The sequence below is a fragment of the Artemia franciscana genome, chromosome 8 (genome assembly GCF_032884065.1).
Source record: "Artemia franciscana chromosome 8, ASM3288406v1, whole genome shotgun sequence".
Lineage (NCBI taxonomy): Eukaryota > Metazoa > Arthropoda > Branchiopoda > Anostraca > Artemiidae > Artemia > Artemia franciscana.
The window spans coordinates 8,925,153-8,944,575 of NC_088870.1; the positions used below are offsets into that span (position 1 = coordinate 8,925,153).

The window sequence follows — 19,423 nt, forward strand, 5'->3', positions numbered from 1 at the left end:
CTTGTTTACTTCTTACTTTGTTTTCTTTGTTTACTTTTTCTCGTTTGAAAAACGAGTTGTTTACTTTTTCATGTTTTTTTTATGTGAAGTCTGTCAATTTTGGGTTTTAAAGCCTTGGTAACTAAAGGTTCCGAAACAAGTGGTAAAGCTGCAATACCTCCCCCGCAGCCCTAAGCCTTGGCATTGAAAAGTACCATGTTATTTTCATTTAATAAAATAAAAGTAAAACAGTTCAAAATAGGGATGATACCTTTTTATTGACAGTGAAATGTAAAATTATTTAACTGGATATTTCGAACACATATACAGTGTTCATCATCAGCAGTAAAACTGTTTTTTTTTTTTTTTTTTTTTTTAAACTTCTTCCTTCAAACTCTTTAACTCGTTCTTAAACTTCTTTGTGTATGAGTCCGTCGGGTCAAAAGAAAGTTGTTTGTAAGTTTTTTCATCTTTCAGTAAAGCGTTTAATTTTGAATCGTAGTCCTTGATGTCCATTACCACTAAAGTGTTACCCTTGTCTGCTTTTGTAATAATAATAGATTCATCCCTTCTTAAATTATTAAGAATCTTTATGTCTTTGATAGAATTGTTAGGGATTTCTGGTTTTAAAGCAAACTCTGACAGGGCTTTAACAGTAGAAGCTCTTACTAGGCTAACATCTTTAATTAAGATGGGGTTTCTATGTAAAGATGTTTCTATTGAAGAGATAATTTCTTCTACTGGGACTCTATTAGTTTTAAAACAAAATTTTGGACCTTTTTCTAATGCGGACTTTTCTTGTAACGTTAAGGTCCTTGATGAAAAATTAATTACACCTGGTCCAAGAGTTGACGAAGGTATTACGGCTTTATTTTCATATAATTTTGAAAACTTTTTAAGTAATCTTTCTCTGGAAAGTTTTACTGCTGATGATGAACACTGTATATGTGTTCGAAATATCCAGTTAAATAATTTTATATTTCACTGTCAATAAAAAGGTATCATCCCTATTTTGAACTGTTTTACTTTCGTCATGGAAAGGCAGTGTGGTCTATGGTCTTCGAAGTTATTTAATAAAATAAATTTTGCTCCCTTGCAAACTTGGAAAAATAACTTTTTCGCATTTTCAATAATATTGAAAAATCCTTGCTTCTCTAAATTTTTGTGGATTGATGCTGCTTTCTTTCACCTCTTGCATTAATACTCTTTTTATCCCTGATTTGTAAATATTTATGTTGTCAAAAAGTATGTATCTAGGATTTTTTTTTTATTTGGGGGGAGGGGTACAAAAAACTTTAAAAAACATGTCAAAATTTGTTTATGCATTCTTGTTATGCTTTTACAAAAAATATATAATTTCTGTGGGGGAGGGAGGTTGGATCCAGTAGATTCCCTGGATGTAGCCTTGGTCTTAAATGATAGAGCAGAGATTTTTTTTATTAATTCGAGCTAGCCTAGCTATGAGGGGGATACAATAGTCTTAATCCCCGTTTTCATGCCTTAAATTCACAATAAAAATCATCAATTTTTAAAAACTCCTGCTGTCGGTTAAAACTGCAATCTCTCCAGCTACAGAGAACTACAACCCTTTCATAGCACATGGTGCAACCTTGGTCCACAGTCCCGTCCTCCATATCAACACCGATCCGAAGGATATCTCACGAATATTTTGAAGCCTTGTGTACTTTGTCACTTCTTTGAAGGTCGTGCTTTGACCCCCCCCCCAAAAAAAAACAACAAAATATGCATACAGTATTAAAAAGGGAGAACTATCAAATCGTAACAATTGGAGGAAGGGACTTGGCCCAAAAGGTTCCGATACTGCATAATTAACCCCAACAGATTGCAAATGTATATTTGCGCTACATTTTATTTGACGATGACCATTTTGACGAGGAATGAGATTTCATCTGACCCAACACCAAATGAATGGTACATAGTAACAAAAGGTACTAGATTTTAAGTAGGAGCCCCCCTCCCCTCTCTGTGTTTTATCTAAACTATACCGAAATATCTATTATTTTTCAGTAATCCAGATTACTTTTGTATCTGCTGTCGTTAACCCGGTAATCTCAAACGCAAGCCCCTGTTCTAAATGTTAGGTTTTTTTTTCCTTTTACACAAACATTTGTGCTCTAAAGTGACCTTCATCGCAGGAATGAAGTCACGTCATTCAACTTCGTCATTTTGTCAGTTCTTGTCACGTCATTCAATTTCGTTGAATGACGGATATTCGCTCCAAAATCAGTCCTCCGAATAGCAGTAACTGTAAAGCTAATGTCATACACGTATCTAATATATTATCTTTTGAAACGGAAAACCATTAAAAACCAAAGAAAGCATGTAGATTTTACTCAGAAAGTTAGAGGAATCACAAAGAAATCCTAGCAATTGGAGGGAGGGATGTCACCAAATGGCCTTACTGTGCTTATAACTATTTCCAATCTATCAAAACAGGTGCAATTATGCAGAATACATTTTTTTTAAATTCCATTGTGTACGGGAGCTTGGGCTTATCTGTCGCAATAGCAGATGAAATTGTTTAGTTTCAGAAACTATGAAAAATGTCCCAATTTAAAAATAGACCTTTTCACTCTTTCCAACCAACCTTGTGATTTTTGGATATACCTGATAAAATAATTTTTTTCAAACAGTTTTGATCCCCTTCAGATTTTTCTTCCCCAAAACCAATCATCAACAGCATTAATCCCTGGAGAGGCTCTTTTAGCTATGTGCTGTAGGACTAGAGATGCACTGACTCTCCTGCAAAAAGGAAATGAGTCTCAAAGAAATCTAATAGTCGATTTTGAACTCATAAATTATAAAATCAATAAATTAAGACGCTCTGGCTCATAATGAATTTAAATATATTAAAATTAAAACACAAGGCACCCCAATACATCTTGAAGGAAGCAGTTTAGTTTCAGAGTTCATTCAAGTGAGCCACCCGTAATGGAGAAACAAACCATAGATAGTTTTGTGGATTTGATAGATCTGTTGTTAAACCTTGATTATGATGAGGGAATTATATACGAAATTGCTGAAGAAGTGGATGAGCTTGAAACGAAAATAGAGGACTTTGTAATAGAACAGAAGGCAGAGAATGAACTGACCCTCTTTGATCGTATGCTAGAAAGTAAAAAACAAAAACTGAACTGGTCTCAAAGAAAAGTGGATAAAAGTGAGCAGTTGTTGATTACCCCTGAAGAATGTAAACAGAAAAAGAATTGGTTTATAATACTGAAATCAGACATAAAATATTTGAGGAAAACAGACGAACTAAGAAAGCTAGTGCTCGTAAAAGCAGCTTATCGATCCTTAAAAAGAGGATGTTGATTCCTCGGTATGTTCTTAACGTGTTTTATTTTCTTTCCCTTTTTGTGACTAATTTTATTGACGAGAAATGAATAAAAAAATTCCTTTGGTAATTTCTTGATGCTTTTCAATAGGTTTATCAATTATAGACTCTTGGTTGCCATATAAATATGGAGAATGGGACAAACCCACTTCTGACTATTGAGATCAAAAGGGACTTCTCCGGAGGAGGGGGGGGCTATGACTACACATAACCTGAAGAAAAATTTTAGTATTTTTTTTTCATATAAGCTATATAGATTTATGTGGCAATAGTTTTTCAATATAAGAGATTTTTCCAGAGGAGACGGGGAAGGGGGGGGGGCTATGATTACACGCAACTTAAAGAAAATTTGTAGTAGTTTTTTTTCAGAAAGATGTTATATTAATTTACTCCAGGTGTTCTTGTTCTCCATAGGTAGACATTCTTTTGGAAAATCCTAAGGGTTGGGTGTAGGCTACTACCTATAATTTGCTTTCATACTCAACACACTAAACTTCAAAAGTTATCATTTTATTTTATTTTTTTTCTAAAGATACATGGTTCTTGTAGAGTCATATGGAGAGTTGATTAGGTTCCCCCTTCCATTTGATCAGGGCCTTTTCAAGGGGGAAGAGACGTGACTAAAGAAAAGAATCATATATGTCATCTGAAATCCTAGAGTGCAGATAAATAGAGACACTCGGTCATTTTCTATGATTAGCCCTAGGACGAAAAAGTTTTTCCTCTTTGTTTACTTCAGTCTTGTTCTCTCTTAATATGGGAAGTGTTTCGAAGAAACAAAGACGTTTTAATGAAAATAAACACTTTAAACTAGATAATTTGTAATTTCTATGAATCAATTTCTTTTGAAATGACAATAGACTTGCAATGAGTTAAATTGTCTCCTCGTTTTCATAACCAGGAAATATTTCTGAAAGAGGGAGTGAGAAAAGAAAAGGGAGTGAGGGAGATGAAATATCAGAGGAAGCTGACGGATACTTGCTTTCACAATAAAATGTAAATATTATTTTGAATTTTTAATCTTACAGTGCAGCAATTTTTTTAAAAACTGGTTCAAACAATCTGATATTTTTCTAATCAGAAGTTTTGTTTGTTATTATTCCTTCTGCACACAATAAGATCATTACCTATCAAGTATTTATTTTTGATTAGATATTGGAAGGATTATCAGGGTCCAAATATACGCATTAACTTCAGAGTTCCAGATAAATACATTTAAATTTTTGTGAATTCCTAAAGTTAAGATTGTGACCTGTATGCATCACTAAAGTGTTCACCTGATTGCAAAGAAACTTTAAGAAGTGGTTGATAAAATATTTTGCAAAACCTTTATTCCTAAGTCCTCCCCCTCAGCCCCAGAGGCCCTCTTCAAATTTCGTATTGACTGAAATTATAGACCAATGAACATAAATGCTTGACTGTTGCCTTCGTTCTTATTTTCTTGATATTAATTATCCAATTGCACTCATTGGGTGCTTAACGATCCAAATGTATTTTTCACTTTCCTTAGAGTTTAAAATACGATCTTTACATTAAATTTTGGGCAAATTTTTCGGGGTAGGAATTTACTCAGTGGAAGTAATTTACGGCGAAGAATTGCCCCAGGGGATTTTTTAATTTTTATAAGTGTAAAATTATGATCCTTATCATACGAGGGGGAATTTCCCGCAGGAGGGGGAATTTTCTGCGTGAAGATTTCTTCTGGAAGGGGATTTTCCTTTAAATTTCTTTCTTTTGAGATATCAATATTCTATGGATAACATCCTGTAATGACGAGGTAGCAACAACGCGCGACATGTAAGCTAGTAGAATATCATTTGAACGGAAATTAAAAGTTTTAGCACCCTTTTTAAGTGACCAAAAAGATTGGAGGGTAACTATTGCCCCTTCTCTTTTTTTTCCCAAAATCGTCCGATCGAAATTGGAGATAGCTATTTGGTTCATTATAATTGAAAGGCCAAACAACTATGCCTTCGTATATAACATGACCCCCCCCCCCACAGCCCCAGGGGAAAGGGCTTTGAGCTATAAATTTGCCCATTGTTTACGCATGGTATTTATTATTGGAAAGTATGCATACATTTTTGGGTGTGGAAGGGGTGAACTCTCTGCTGGGGGTTTTTCTATGGGGAATCTTCCATGGGAAGGGAAATTTACATGGGTTGAACTCGCCATGGAAATTTACAATGGAGGAATTTGCCAGAATTCCTTGACAAAGTTCTTTATATATGTCTTGCTTTCTCTTTTCAGTCACAATTTTGCACGTGGAGTTATTAAGGGTAATTGTCTGGGGTAAATTTTCACCTGAATTGAATTACCTAGACGATATTTCCGAAGGGAGAGGAATTTCTCCAAGGAGGTGGGGCCAATTTCCTGGAACTATTTAAAACACATCAGAAATTAAATAAAAAAACAAGTTTTTCAACTGAAAGTAAAGAGTAACATTAGAGCTTTTAAGACACTAAAAAAAAACTAGTTTTTTTAACTGAAAGTAAGGAGCGACATTAAAACTTAAAAAGAACAGAAATTACTTCGTATATGAAAGAGGCTGCTTCCTCATCAACGCCCCGCTCTTTACGCTAAAGTTTTTTACTGTTTTAAAAAGAAGAATTGAGAGAAAGAGTCAAACTTTAGCGTAAAGAGCGGGGCGTTGATGAGGAAGCAGCCTCTTTCATATACTAAGTAATTTCTGTTCTTTTTAAGTTTTAATGTCGCTCCTTACTTTCAGTTAAAAAAACTAGTTTTTTTTATGTAATTTCTGAACGTTTTTGAATTAATGTATGTTTGATTTTGGCTCTCCACACATAAATTATTAAAATGAAATTTGCATATTAATTCCTTTTTTGGCTAAATGGCTTTCTCTTAGTTTTGATCACGATTTTGAGAAATAAGGGATGGGGAAGCAGGCCTAGTTGCCATGCAATTTTTCGGTTACATAAAAAGACAACCATAAATTCTAATTTTTAATGAATTTTTTTATTAGTAAAAAATATACGTAACTTAAGAAGTAACTTACGTAACAAACTTTTATATTCTTTAATTTGTATTATGTATATTAGGGGGTTTGTACCCTCGTTAATACCTCGTTCTTTACACTAAATCGTAAGTTTTGTCCCAATTCTTTAAGAATGATCCCTGAATCAGAAAGGCCGTAGAATAAATAGTTGAAATTACTAAAAATACTATAGCAAAAGAGCGAGGTATTTATCTCCTTCTAAATACCTCGCTCTTTATGCTAAAGTATTTTTAGAACCCCTCATATGCGTAATAATCTCTGTTCGTTTTAAGTTTCAATGCTACTTCTTCCTTTCATTTGAAAAAACGTTTTCGTGTTTATTTTTCATTGTTTTCTTATAGTAATGCTAGAGAATCCTGCGCCCTTTTCATTGAATTTCTCCTCCCCCATGACATAGTCCTCCAAGGAACGATCCTCCAACATAGCCCCCTCTCCTCAGCCCCACCCCCAAATAAAATAAAATCCCCCTGAAAACGTCTGTACACTTCCCAATAGCCATTACTATATGTAAACACTGGTCAACGTTTGTAACTTGCAGCCCCTCCCCCAGGGATTGTGGGGGAGTAAGTCATCCCCAAAGACATAGTTATTTTGGTTTTCGACTATGCTGAACAAAATGGCTATCTCAAAATTTTGATCCGTAGACTTTGGGAAAAAATGAGTGTGGGAGGGGGCCTAGATGCCCTCCAATTTTTTTGGTCACTTAAAAAGGGCACTAGAACTTTTCATTTCCGCTAGAATGAGCCCTCTTGTAACATTCTAGGACCACTTGGTCGATACGATGACCACTGGGAAAAAAAACAAAAAAAAAACAAACAAATAAACACGCACCCGTGATTTGTCTTCTGGCAAAAAATACAAAATTCCACATTTTTGTAGATAGGAGCTTGAAACTTCTACAGTAGGGTTCTCTTATACGCTGAATCTGATGGTGTCATTTTCGTTAAGATTCTACGACTTTTAGGGGGTGTTTACCCCTATTTTCCTAAACAAGGCAAATTTTCTCAGGCTCGTAACTTTTGATGGGTATGACTAAACTTGATGAAACTTATATATTTAAAATCGGCATTAAAAGTCGATTCTTTTGATGTAGCTATTGATATCAAAATTCAATTTTTTAGAGTTTTGGTTACTATTGAGCCGGGTCGCTCCTTACTACAGTTCTTTACCACGAACTGTTTGATTATCAAGAAATTATTACTTAAAAGAACAGAAATTGTTACTTAAAAAGAAAATATATATTACTGAAAACAAAATTTAATTTAAATGTTTTATTTTTTACTTTAATAAATAAAAATTATCGAAACCCTAATGAATAAATAAAAGTATATGTATATTAAACAGATAATCTACGGTCATTAGTTTTTTTTCAGTAAAGTACAAACTATATTCTAGTTTTGAGAAGGCTTGGGGTTTTCAGCCTTACCCGTATTAATTTTTGCTCGTTTTCAGTTCGATTCGGTTATTTATTGTAATTTCTTTTATAAATATTGATAATCAGTAGCTTGAATAACAATCAGCCCTTGTCCTGGGGACTTGGGGGGGGGGTCATACCCGGAAACATATTTATTTGGCCTTTATGCTATTTTTCAAAATTTCACCGTGGAGGTTGGCTATAAGGCTTTACTAACTTTGGAGGGGGCCAATTTCATTTCCAATTGAATGAACCCTCTCCAAAGTTTATAAGACCACCCATTCCATAAAAAAAAAACTTTATATGTAACAATGGGCAACGACCATAGCTTGTAGCCCTTGTCCTAGGTGATGGGGGTTATTAATCCTGAAGGCTTAGTTATCTTGCCTTAGGACTATTTGAACAAATGGCTATCTCAAAATTTCGCTCAGGTTAATTTGGGGGAAAAGGTGCAAAACTTTGACACACGATCCCTTTTTACTCTTAAACAGAGAACTAGAAATTCCTATTTTCAATCAAATGAGCCCTCCAACGTTTATGCAACAACCGTTTCTATACAACCTTATATACTAACAATGGGCAGTTAGCTTGGCTTATATCGCTTGCCCCGGAGACTTAAAGGAGATGATTTTCAACCATTGATATTTCGCCCTTGGACCATTTTGAATAATGATTTTTCAACCATTGATATTTCTCCCTTGGACCATTTTGAATAATGGTTTTTCAACAATTGATATTTCGCCTTTGGACCATTTTGAATGAAATAAAATTTTTGATCGGATTCACTTAGGGGAAAAGGATGTAGGGGGGGGCTGGTTGCCCTTCTGTATTTTTTACTCCTAATAAGGGTGACTTCAGCTTTCAATTTCCAACCAAATACGCCTCTTTCAAAGTTTATACGACCACCCCATTCATCAAAACGTTATTTGCCCTCAGGTCATAACTTAAATTCCTTGTCCCATGGCACTGGTGGGTTATGTCAGTCCCAAAGGCATTGTTATTTGATCTTTCGAGTATTTCAAACAAAATGGCTACCTCAAAATTTTGATGGATGCATATGGGAAAAGAGGGAGGGGGAGGGGCTAGTTGCCCTCTGATCGCTTTTTACTCTTAAAAAGGGAAGTAGAACTATAACTTTCCACTCAAATGAACCTCCTTTAATAGTTTATGCCCCCCTTCCATAAACACCTCATATAGCCACGAGGCATACCTTGCAATTCTTACCTTCTGGGGGGTGGTGTAAACCCTGTCTTGGTATGTAATATTTGGACTATTTTGAATAAAACAGGTATCTTAATTTTTGATTGGATACTTTTTGGGATAATAGGGCATGGGGGATCACTGGTACCCTCCTATCACTTTTGACTCTTAAAAAGGCTATAGAGCTTCTGATTTCCAATCGAGTTATCCCTCTCCAAAGTTTATACTACACATCCTATATGAAAACCATCCCTTAGAAGTTTCACTGATAAAAAAAAATTGGAGCCTTATGGCCTATACTATAGGCAACGCTACAGCATTGTCTCTGACTTAATCTTTAGTTCAATATTAAATAAAAAAAACTAATTTTTTTAGCTGAAAGTAAGGAGCGACATTAAAACTTAAAACGAACAGAAATTACTCCGTATATGAAATGAGTTGTCCCCTCCGCAATCCCTCGCTCTTTACGCTAAAGTTTGACTCTTTGCCACAATTCTACTTTTTAAAACAATTAAAAGCTTTAGCGTAAAGAGCAAGGGATTGCGGAGGGGACAACTCATTTCATATACGGAGTAATTTCTGTTCGTTTTAAGTTTTAATTTCGCTCCTTACTTTCAGCTAAAAAAATTAGTTTTTTTTATTTAATTTCTGAACGTTTCTGAATTAATGCATGTTTGGTTTTGGCTCTCCGCACATAAATTATTAAAATGAAATTTGTATATTAATTCTTTTTTTGGCTAAATGGCTTTCTCTTAGTTTTGATCAGACGATTTCGAGAAATAAGGGGTGGAGAAGGAGGCCTAGTTGCCCTCCAATTTTTCGGTTACTTAAAAAGGCAACTAGAACTTTTAATTTTTAACGAACGTTTTTATTAGTAAAAAATATACTTAACTTAAGAATTAACTTACGTAACAAATTTTCATAACCTTATATTTTTATTATGTATACGAGGGGGTTTGTACCCTCGTTAATACCTCGCTCTTTACACTAAATCGTAAGTTGTGTCCCAATTCTTTAAGAATGACCCCTGAATCAGAAAGGCCGTATAATAAATAGTTGAAATTACTAAAAATACTTTAGCATAAAGAGCAAGGTATTTATCTCCTCCTAAATACCTCGCTCTTTATGCTAAAGCATTTTTAGAACCCCTCATATGCGTAATAATCTCTGTTCGTTTTAAGTTTCAATGCTACTTCTTCCTTTCATTTGAAAAAACGTTTTCATGTTTATTTTTCATTGTTTTCTTATAGTAATGCTAGAGAATCCTGCGCCCTTGTCATTGAATTTTTCTTCCCCCATGACAGATTCCTCCAAGGAAAGATCCTGCAACATAGCCCCCTCCCCTCAGCCCCACCCCCAAACAAAATAAAATCCCCCTGAAAACGTCTGTACACTTCCCAATATCCATTACTATATGTAAACACTGGTCAAAGTTTGTAACTTGCAGCCCCTCCCCCAGGGATTGTGGGGGAGTAAGTCACCCCAAAGACATGGTTATTATGGTTTTCGACTATGTTGAACAAAATGGCTATCTCAAAATTTTTATTCGTTGACTTTGGGAAAAAAATGAGCGTGGGAGGGGGCCTAGATGCCCTCCAATTTTTTTGGTCACTTAAAAGGGCACTAGAACTTTTCATTTCCGTTAGAATGAGCCCTCTTGCGACATTCTAGGACCACTTGGTCAATACGATGACCCCTGGAAAAAAAAAAAAAAAAAAAAAAAAAAAAAACAAACAAATAAACACGCACCCGTGATTTGTCTTCTGGCAAAAAATACAAAATTCCACATTTTTCTAGATAGGAGCTTGAAACTTCTACAGTAGGGTTCTCTGATACGTTGAATCTGATGGTGTCATTTTCGTTAAGATCCTATGACTTTTATGGGGTGTTTTCCCCTATTTTCATAAATAAGAGAAATTTTCTCAGGCTCGTAACTTTTGATGGGTAAGACTAAACTTGATGAAACTTATATATTTAAAATCAGCATTAAAATGAGATTCTTTTGATGTAGCTATTGATATCAAAATTCAATTTTTTAGAGTTTTGGTTACTATTGAGCCGGGTCGCTCCTTACTACAGTTCGTTACCACGAACTGTTTGACTATTTGTTTGTTAGCTAAAAATTGACTGGAAAGGTTTGATATTCGATCAAAAATTAAAATTCAATCGGAGAAGAAAATAATTCTTTCATTAGTTGTAAATGACGGGTCTTTCTTTTATTAAATAAAAATACAAGTTTTTCAACTGAAAGTAAGGAGCGACATTAAAGCTTAAAACGAACAGAAATTACTCCGTCTATGAAAGGGGCTGTTCCCTCCTCAACGTCCCGCTCTTTACGCTAAAGTTTGACTCTTTCTCTCAATTCTACTTTACAAAATAGTAAATAACTTTAGCGTAAAGAGCGGGACGTTGAGGAGGGAAAAGCCCCTTACATAAATGGGTAATTTCTGTTCGTTTTAAGTTTTAATGTCGCTCCTTATTTTCAGTTGAAAAACTTGTTATTTTTTTTTTATTATTTAGTTTCTGAACGTTTTTAATATAATGGATGTTTGATTTTCGCTCTGCAAATGAATAATTAAAACGAAATTTGGATATTAATTTTTTTTGCTAAATGGCTTTCTCTTAGTTTCGATCAGACGATTTTGAGAAAACGAGTGGGGGAGGAGGCCTAGTTGACCTCCGATTTTTCGGTTACTTAAAAAGGCAACTAGAATTTTAATTTTTAACGAACATTTTTATTAGTAAAAAATATACGTAACTTACAAATTAACTTACATAAAGAACTTCTATATTCGTATATTTCTATTATGTATATGAGGCGGCTAGCCCCCTCGTTAATACCTCGCTATTTACACTAAAGCTTTAATTTTGTCCCAATTCTTTAAGATTCACCCCTGAATCACAAAGGCTGTAGAATCAATAGTTGAAATTACTAAAAATACTCTAGTGTAAAGAGCGAGGTATTTAAGAAGAGATGAACCCCCCATATGCCTAATAATCTCTGTTCGTTTTAAGTTTTAATGCTGGTCCTTAATTTCAGTGGAAAAAACTTATTCATATTTATTTTTTCATTTTTTTTTAAATAGTGCTAGAAAATCCTGTGCCCCTTTTATGGAATTTCTCTTCTCCCATGACAAATTCCTCCAAGGGAAGATCATCCTACGTAGTCTCCTCCACTCAACCCCCCCCCCTCACCAACCAAAAAATCCTCCTGAAACGGTCTGAACACTTCCAAATAACCATTACTGTTTGTAAACGCGGGTCAAAGTTTGTATCTTGCAGCCCCTCCCCCGGGGATTGCAGGGGAACAAGTCAGCCCCAAAGACATAGTTCTTATGTTTTTCGAACAAAATGGCTATCTCAAAATTTTGGTCCGTTGACTTTGGGAAAAATGACCGTGGAAGGGGGCTTAGGTGCCCTCCAATTTTTTTGGTCACTTAAAACGGGCACTCGAACTTTTAATTTCCGTTAGAATGAGTCCTCCCGCGACATTCTAGGACCACTTGGTCGATACGATCACCCTTGGCAAAAACAACAACAAACAAAAAAATAAATACGCACCCGTGATTGGTCTTCTGGCAAAAAATACCAAGTTCCACATTTTTGCAGATAGAAACTTGAAACAACTACAGTAGGGTTCTCTAATACGTTGAATGCGATGGTGTGATTTTCGTTAAGATCCTATAACTATTAGGGGATGTTTCCCCCTATTTTCCAAAACAAGGCTAATTTTCTCAGGCTCCTAACTTTTTATGAGTAGGACTAAATTTAATGAAACCTATATGTTTAAAATCTGCATAAAAATCTAATTCTTTTGATATATCTATCAGTATTAAAATTCCTTCTTTTAGAGTTTCGTTTACCATTGAGCCGGGTCGCTCCTTGCTACAATTTGTTACAACGAACTGTTTGAAATTCCCCTTTTCATTGATGAATTAAACCTCAGGTCAAGGAACTCAGTGAAACTTCATTTTAAGGTACAGAGCAATTCAGAAACAAATGTGCTTAATACGATTGGAAAAACGACTGTTGTTTTATTGATTGAAAATTAACGGCCAATTTAATTATCAATCCTAATTTTAAGTAGGTTAAGTTTGAGTTTATCTCTCAGGAAGTAGTAGTATAGAGTCAATTCGTTTACCAAGGGCCCATCCCCTTCGAATCCAGGTTAGTATACTTTTTAGAAACTTCTTCACGCTGTAAATGCTTTTTACGTAATAGGGAATGTTTTCCCGCCGGTCAAGAGGGTAACCCCTGCTGCAACTGAGGAGGACACACGCGTTTGGTGTTAAGTAATGGCAATGCACACGTGAGATGCTATATAATACTTTAAGAGATTTTTATCTTTCAAGGTGTTTTGTTTTACTTTCAAGGCTTTTGAAAGTAAAAAGTGTGTGTGTGTGTGTGTGTGTGTATGTGTGTGTGTGTGTGTGTGTGTGTGTGTGTGTGTGTGTGTGTGTGTGTGTGTGTGTGTGTGTGTGTGTGTGTGTGTGTGTGTGTGTGTGTGTGTGTGTGTGTGTGTGTGTGTGTGTGTGTGTGTGTGTGTGTGTGTGTGTGGGGCTGCTGTGGTGTGTGGGGCTGCTTCCTCATCAACGCCCCGTTCTGTACCCTAAAGTTTTTTACTGTTTTAAAAAGAAGAGATGAGAGAAAGAGTCAAACTTCAGCATAAAGAGCAGGGCGTTGATGAGTAAGCAGCCCCTTTCATATACGAAGTAATTTCTGTTCGTTTTAAGTTTTAATGTCGCTCCTTACTTTCAGTTAAAAAAAACTTGTTTTTTTTTAAATTTAATTGCAATAGAAGAGAGAATAAGAATTTTGGTTGATGTTAACAAAATTTCAAGGGATCCCAATAGAATATTGGAAGGGATCCCAAATAGGAGACTATTTGAAACAGGGAAGTTTTAATTCAGAAATTGAAGAATTGAACCAAATTAAATAATTTTATTTCACAAAAATTAAGAGGTAGAATTTCATTATCATATCCTCTATTTAACTAATGTTACATAAACCTTCTGGTCCTCTTTATCCTGGTATACCGAACTTAAATATAACCCAAAGTAAATATAAACAATGCAAAGGCATAGTCAAATATCGCACAGTGACTTCCACAAAAACGAATATTTGCGAGGTAAATATTTTTTTGGTTAGATTTGTTCTTCCGCCTACATCATTGGGTTTCCCCAGCTATTATGACGTAGATTTTAAGGTTTGGGTTTTCTTTAGGGCGTTAATTATTTTGTTTATTTATATTCATTTGTGATACCATACATGGCAAAATTAATCGATCACAACCAATTGTTATCTAAAGATGTGACATAATTTATAGTTGCCTTTTTATGTAACCGATAAATTGCAGGGCAACTAGGCCTCCTTCCCCACCCCCTTTTTCTCAAAATCGTCTGATCAAAACTAAGAGAAAGCCATTTAGCCAAAAAAGGAATTAATATGCAAATTTCATTTTAATAATTTATGTGCGGAGAGCCATAATCAAACATCCATTAATTCAAAAACGTTCAGAAATTACATAAAAACACTAGTTTTTTTAACTGAAAGTAAGGAGCGAACTTAAAACTTAAAACGAACAGAAATTACTCCGTATATGAAATGGGTTGTCCCCTCCGCAATCCCTCGCTCTTTAAGCTAAAGTTTGACTCTTTGCCACAATTCTGCTTTTTAAAACAATTAAAAGCTTTAGCGTAAAGAGCGAGGGATTGCGGAGGGGACAACCCATTTCATATACGGAGTAATTTCTGTTCGTTTTAAGTTTTAATGTCGCTCCTTACTTTCAGTTAAAAAAACTAGTTTTTTTATGCATTTGTTATCTAAAGATGTGACGTAATTAGAATAAGTTTCCTGCCAAAAAAATATTTATCTTGATTACAGACGGTATTAACTTATTTATTACAGAAAAATTTCAAATTCGGCAAATTCTCGGAATTTGCATGGCTAATGTGCATGTCTTGTACGAGTGGAGACTTGTTTACTGGTAGTATATTGGAAATTTAAAGGTAGGAGACAAGAAGTATAACAGAAGTAACATTCAAGCACATTTTCAATGTCTGCCAAGCAAAGACGCTTTTTTATATTTATCTCTGACAACATTTTCAGGGGGAAATTTAATGCTCTGTCCCAAAACTCCTGGTGTGAAGCTATACTTTTGTTGACAATATAAACTAGGAACTAGTTCAGGAACTGAAACTAGCTAGGAACAGGAACAAAATGAAAGGAACTAGCTTTAAACGCTTCAAAACTTCTAATATTTGAATCTTATAGTAAATTTTATACAACTGTTTTTATGTATAATTGTGTCAGAGGTAAGTTCATTTCTTTTCTAAGTGAGTTAACTCAAGTTAATGAGGTTTATTCCCTTAGCAAAAGGTCAACAAACAAAATTTATATTAATAATTTGGTTACGTCTAGGCCAGGCCTAATTTTTTTTTATATGTAGAAGTCTCAGTATTAATGTGACACTTTATATTTAGGGTATTGTATGACACTTTGATTTTATTTAAATGTGAATAATTGAAGTAAAGAAGCCTGTAATTAAAACTCTTCTTTTTTTTGTACTAACAAATTTTTTTTTGGACTGTAAATTTTGACTGCAACTCTCATTCAAACTGCAAGGAACTAGTCCTGGTTTGAAACTACACATTTGTTGACAATATGTGTCAAACTAAGTGTTTCACACATGGAGGGATTTGCCCTATATTGGTTCGAATGACCTTTACTAAGGAAAATTATGACGTAAAAAGGAATTATGACGTGAAAATTATGAAGAATGACCCTTGTCGATAAAATAACAGTTACGCCCAATTACAGCACCAATCATGCACGCTGCTCACAATTTCTCTTGTTGTACATCGTTGAACTTATGTTCAACTTCATTACTATATTACAACTTCATAAATTATGACGTAAAAAGGAATTATGACGTGAAAATTATGAAGAATGACCCTTGTCGATAAAATAACAGTTACGCCCAATTACAGCACCAATCATGCACGCTGCTCACAATTTCTCTTGTTGTACATCGTTGAACTTATGTTCAACTTCATTACTATATTACAACTTCATAAATTATGACGTAAAAAGGAATTATGACGTGAGAATTATGAAGAATGACCCTTGTCGATAAAATAACAGTTACGCACAATTACAGCACCAATCATGCACGCTGCTCACAATCTCTCTTGTTGTACATTGTTGAACTTATGTTCAACTTCATTACTATATTACAACTTCATAAATTATGACGTAAAAAGGAATTATGACGTGAAAATTATGAAGAATGACCCTTGTCGATAAAATAACAGTTACGCACAATTACAGCACCAATCATGCACGCTGCTCACAATTTCTCTTGTTGTACATTGTTGAACTTATGTTCAACTTCATTACTATATTACAACTTCATAAATTATGACGTAAAAAGGAATTATGACGTGAAAATTATGAAGAATGACCCTTGTCGATAAAATAACAGTTACACCCAATTACAGCACCAATCATACACGCTGCTCACAATTTCTCTTATTGTACATTGTTGAGCTTATGTACAACTTCATTACTATATTACAACTTCATAAATATTCATTGTTGAATATTTACTTGCTATTAGGAGGGGGGGGTCACTTGAGCTTTATAGATGCTTCGATAAAATAAAGACAGTGAAGACCGGGAAACACTTCTATAAACTATTTTTGCTGTAAGAGTCGCTTAATGTTTTCGATGCCTGTACATTATTCTTGGAAGTAAATGTCTTTTTTCTACTCTCTTTTTTATAAAATCTCATATGTATTTGATCACCTCAGAGTTACATTTGTGTATACATTTTCTTCGAAGGATTTAAGTGCACATTGTTGAACATTCAAGCATAAACTTTTGGTTGTCCTATTAAAATCAAATGTTAAGGTGTTACTTTCCAAAACTAAATAAGATGGAAGCTAAAAACAAAAATTTTCCCATGTGTAATAAGAAATTGACAAAGGTAAGAAGATATAGTAATAGTAAAGAATATTTGGAAACAAATCAAGTGTTGGTACAGGCTTTTCAAACTTATTACTAGCCGTTTTATTTTCCAATGTCTGAAATACAAATGTGAGGTAAAAAATCAAGAAAAATTCCATTTCCTCATAAAACTTGTCTTTTTTATCATTGTTTGTTACTTACGCATTGCTTTTTAACGAGATTACCATCCGCACCCTTTGATAATATGAGGAGCACCCAATATAGACGTGCCCAGGTACTTGTATAATTAAATATAAAAAAAAAATACTTTTTTTAACTGAAAGTAAGGAGCAACATTAAAACTTAAAACGAACAGAAATTACTCCGTGTATGAAAGGGGCTGTTCCTTTCTCAACGCCCAACTCTTTACGCTAATGTTTGACTCTTTCTCTCAATTCTACTTTATTAAACAGTAAAAAACTTTAGTGTAAAGAGTGGGGCGTTGAGAAGGGAACATCCACTTTCATACACTGAGTAATTTCTGCTCGTTTTAATTTTCAATGTCGCTCCTTACTTTCAGTTAAAAAAACAAGTTTTTTTATTTAATTTCTGAACGTTTTTGAATTAATGCATGTTTGATTTTGGCTCTCCGCACATAAATTATCAAAAATGAAATTTGTATGTTAATTCTTTTTTTGGCTCAATGGTTTTCTGTTAGTTTTGATCAGACGATTTTGAGAAAAGGAGTGGGGGAGGAGGTTTAACTGCCCTCCAATTTTTCGGTTACTTGAAAAGGCAACTGGAACTTTTAATTTTTAACGAACGTTTTTATTAGCAAAAATTATACGTAAATTCAGAATCAACTTACGTAACAAACTTTATTATTATTATATTTTTATTATGTATATGAGGGGTTTACACTGAGGGGTTTATTATGTATAAGAGGGTCCCACTCTTTACACTGAAGCTTAAACTTTGTCCCAATTCTTTAAGAGTGACCCCTGCATCAGAAAGACCGAAGAATAAATAGTTGAAATTACTAAAAATACTTTAGCGTAAAGAGCAAGGTATTTAGGAGGAGATGAACCCCTCATATGCGTAATAATCTCCGTTCATTTTAAGTTTTAATGCTGCTCCTTACTTTCAGCTGAAGAAATTTTCATATTTATTTTTTCATCGTTTTTTTATAATAATGCTAGAAAATCCTGCGCCCCCTTTATTGAATTTCTATCTCCCCATGACATATTCTTCCAAGGAAAGATCCCCCTACATAGCCCCCCCCCCCCTCAACCCCCACCCCAAACCAAAATAATCCCCCTGAAAAAGTCTGTCCACTTCACAATAACCATTACTGCATGTAAACACTGGTCAAAGTTTGTAACTTGCAGCCCCTCCCCCGGGGACTTTGGGGGAGTAAATCATCCCCAAAAATATGGTTATTGTGGTTTTGGACTATGTTGAACAAAATGGCTATCTCAAAATTTTGATTCGTTGACTTTGGGAAAAAATGAGCGTGTGAGGGGGCCTAGGTGCCCTCCAATTTTTCGGTCATTTAAAAAGGGCACCACAAATTTTCATTTCTGTTAGAATGAGCCCTCTTGCTAAATTCTAGGACCACTTAGTCGATACGATGACCCCTGAAAAACAAAACAAAAAAAAACAAATAAGCACGCACCCGTGATCGGTCTTATGGCAAAAAATACGAAGTTCCACATTTTTGTATTTAGGAGCTTGAAACTTTTACAATAGGGTTCTTTAATACGCTGAATGTGATGGTGTGATTTTCGTTAAGACTCTATGACTTCTAGGGGGTGCTTTTCTCTATTTTCTAAAATAAGACAAATTTTCTCAGGCTCGTAAGTTTTGATGACAAAGACTAAATTTGATGAAACATATTTAAAATCAGCATAAAAATCTAATTTTTTTATGTATCTTTTAGTATCAAAATTCCGTTTTTTAGAGTTTTGTTTACTATTGAGCCGGGTCGCTCCTTACTTCAGTTCGTTACCACGAACTGTTTGATAGACCCCCTGCCTAATATTCTTCTTGTATGCTTCTCTGACGCTCTATCCTAATGAAATATACCAAAGTAAGATAAAACTGTTAATACTCTGGAAACAAATTTGGGCTATATATTTGCACATAAGGAAGGGGGTAAAGTATAGCGGGTTTTCATAGTGGTTTTATTGTTTTGCAAATGACGACTTATACTCATTGACGACATGACTACCTGTCCATGGTTTATTCTTTATGGTGGATTGTGTATGGCTATATGCTGTTTGACCTCTGTGCTTGTATGGATGAGTAGGGTTAAGGCCGGTCTATATTAATCACTAATTTAGGAAAACAGTTTTCCCCTTCTCTTTCTATCTCCTTTTTTTTCTTTTTTTTTTAATGTGTTTGTGCTGTTGCATTGATGATTTCTTTTTTCGTTATATAGCCCAAATTAAATTTTTTTCATCTATTCTGTCACTTCTCTTTGTCTTGTCTCACGCTACGAAAAAACCAG

At 34.6% G+C, this 19,423-nt stretch overlaps 1 protein-coding gene across 2 annotated transcripts in view; it reads right to left on the minus strand.

The window, feature by feature from the left end:
• LOC136029947 (anti-sigma-I factor RsgI-like) overlaps positions 1–19,423 on the minus strand; it is an 84,594-nt gene that overhangs the window by 47,351 nt on the left and 17,820 nt on the right. The window contains exon 2 of one of the 2 annotated variants that reach the window (XM_065708490.1): positions 2,608–2,742. The exons of the other annotated variant lie outside the window; for it this stretch is intronic. Coding sequence (XP_065564562.1) covers positions 2,608–2,683 — 76 coding nt within the window. The 5' untranslated portion in view covers positions 2,684–2,742. The remainder of the gene's footprint in view (positions 1–2,607; positions 2,743–19,423) is intronic. 2 annotated transcript variants of the gene reach the window in all.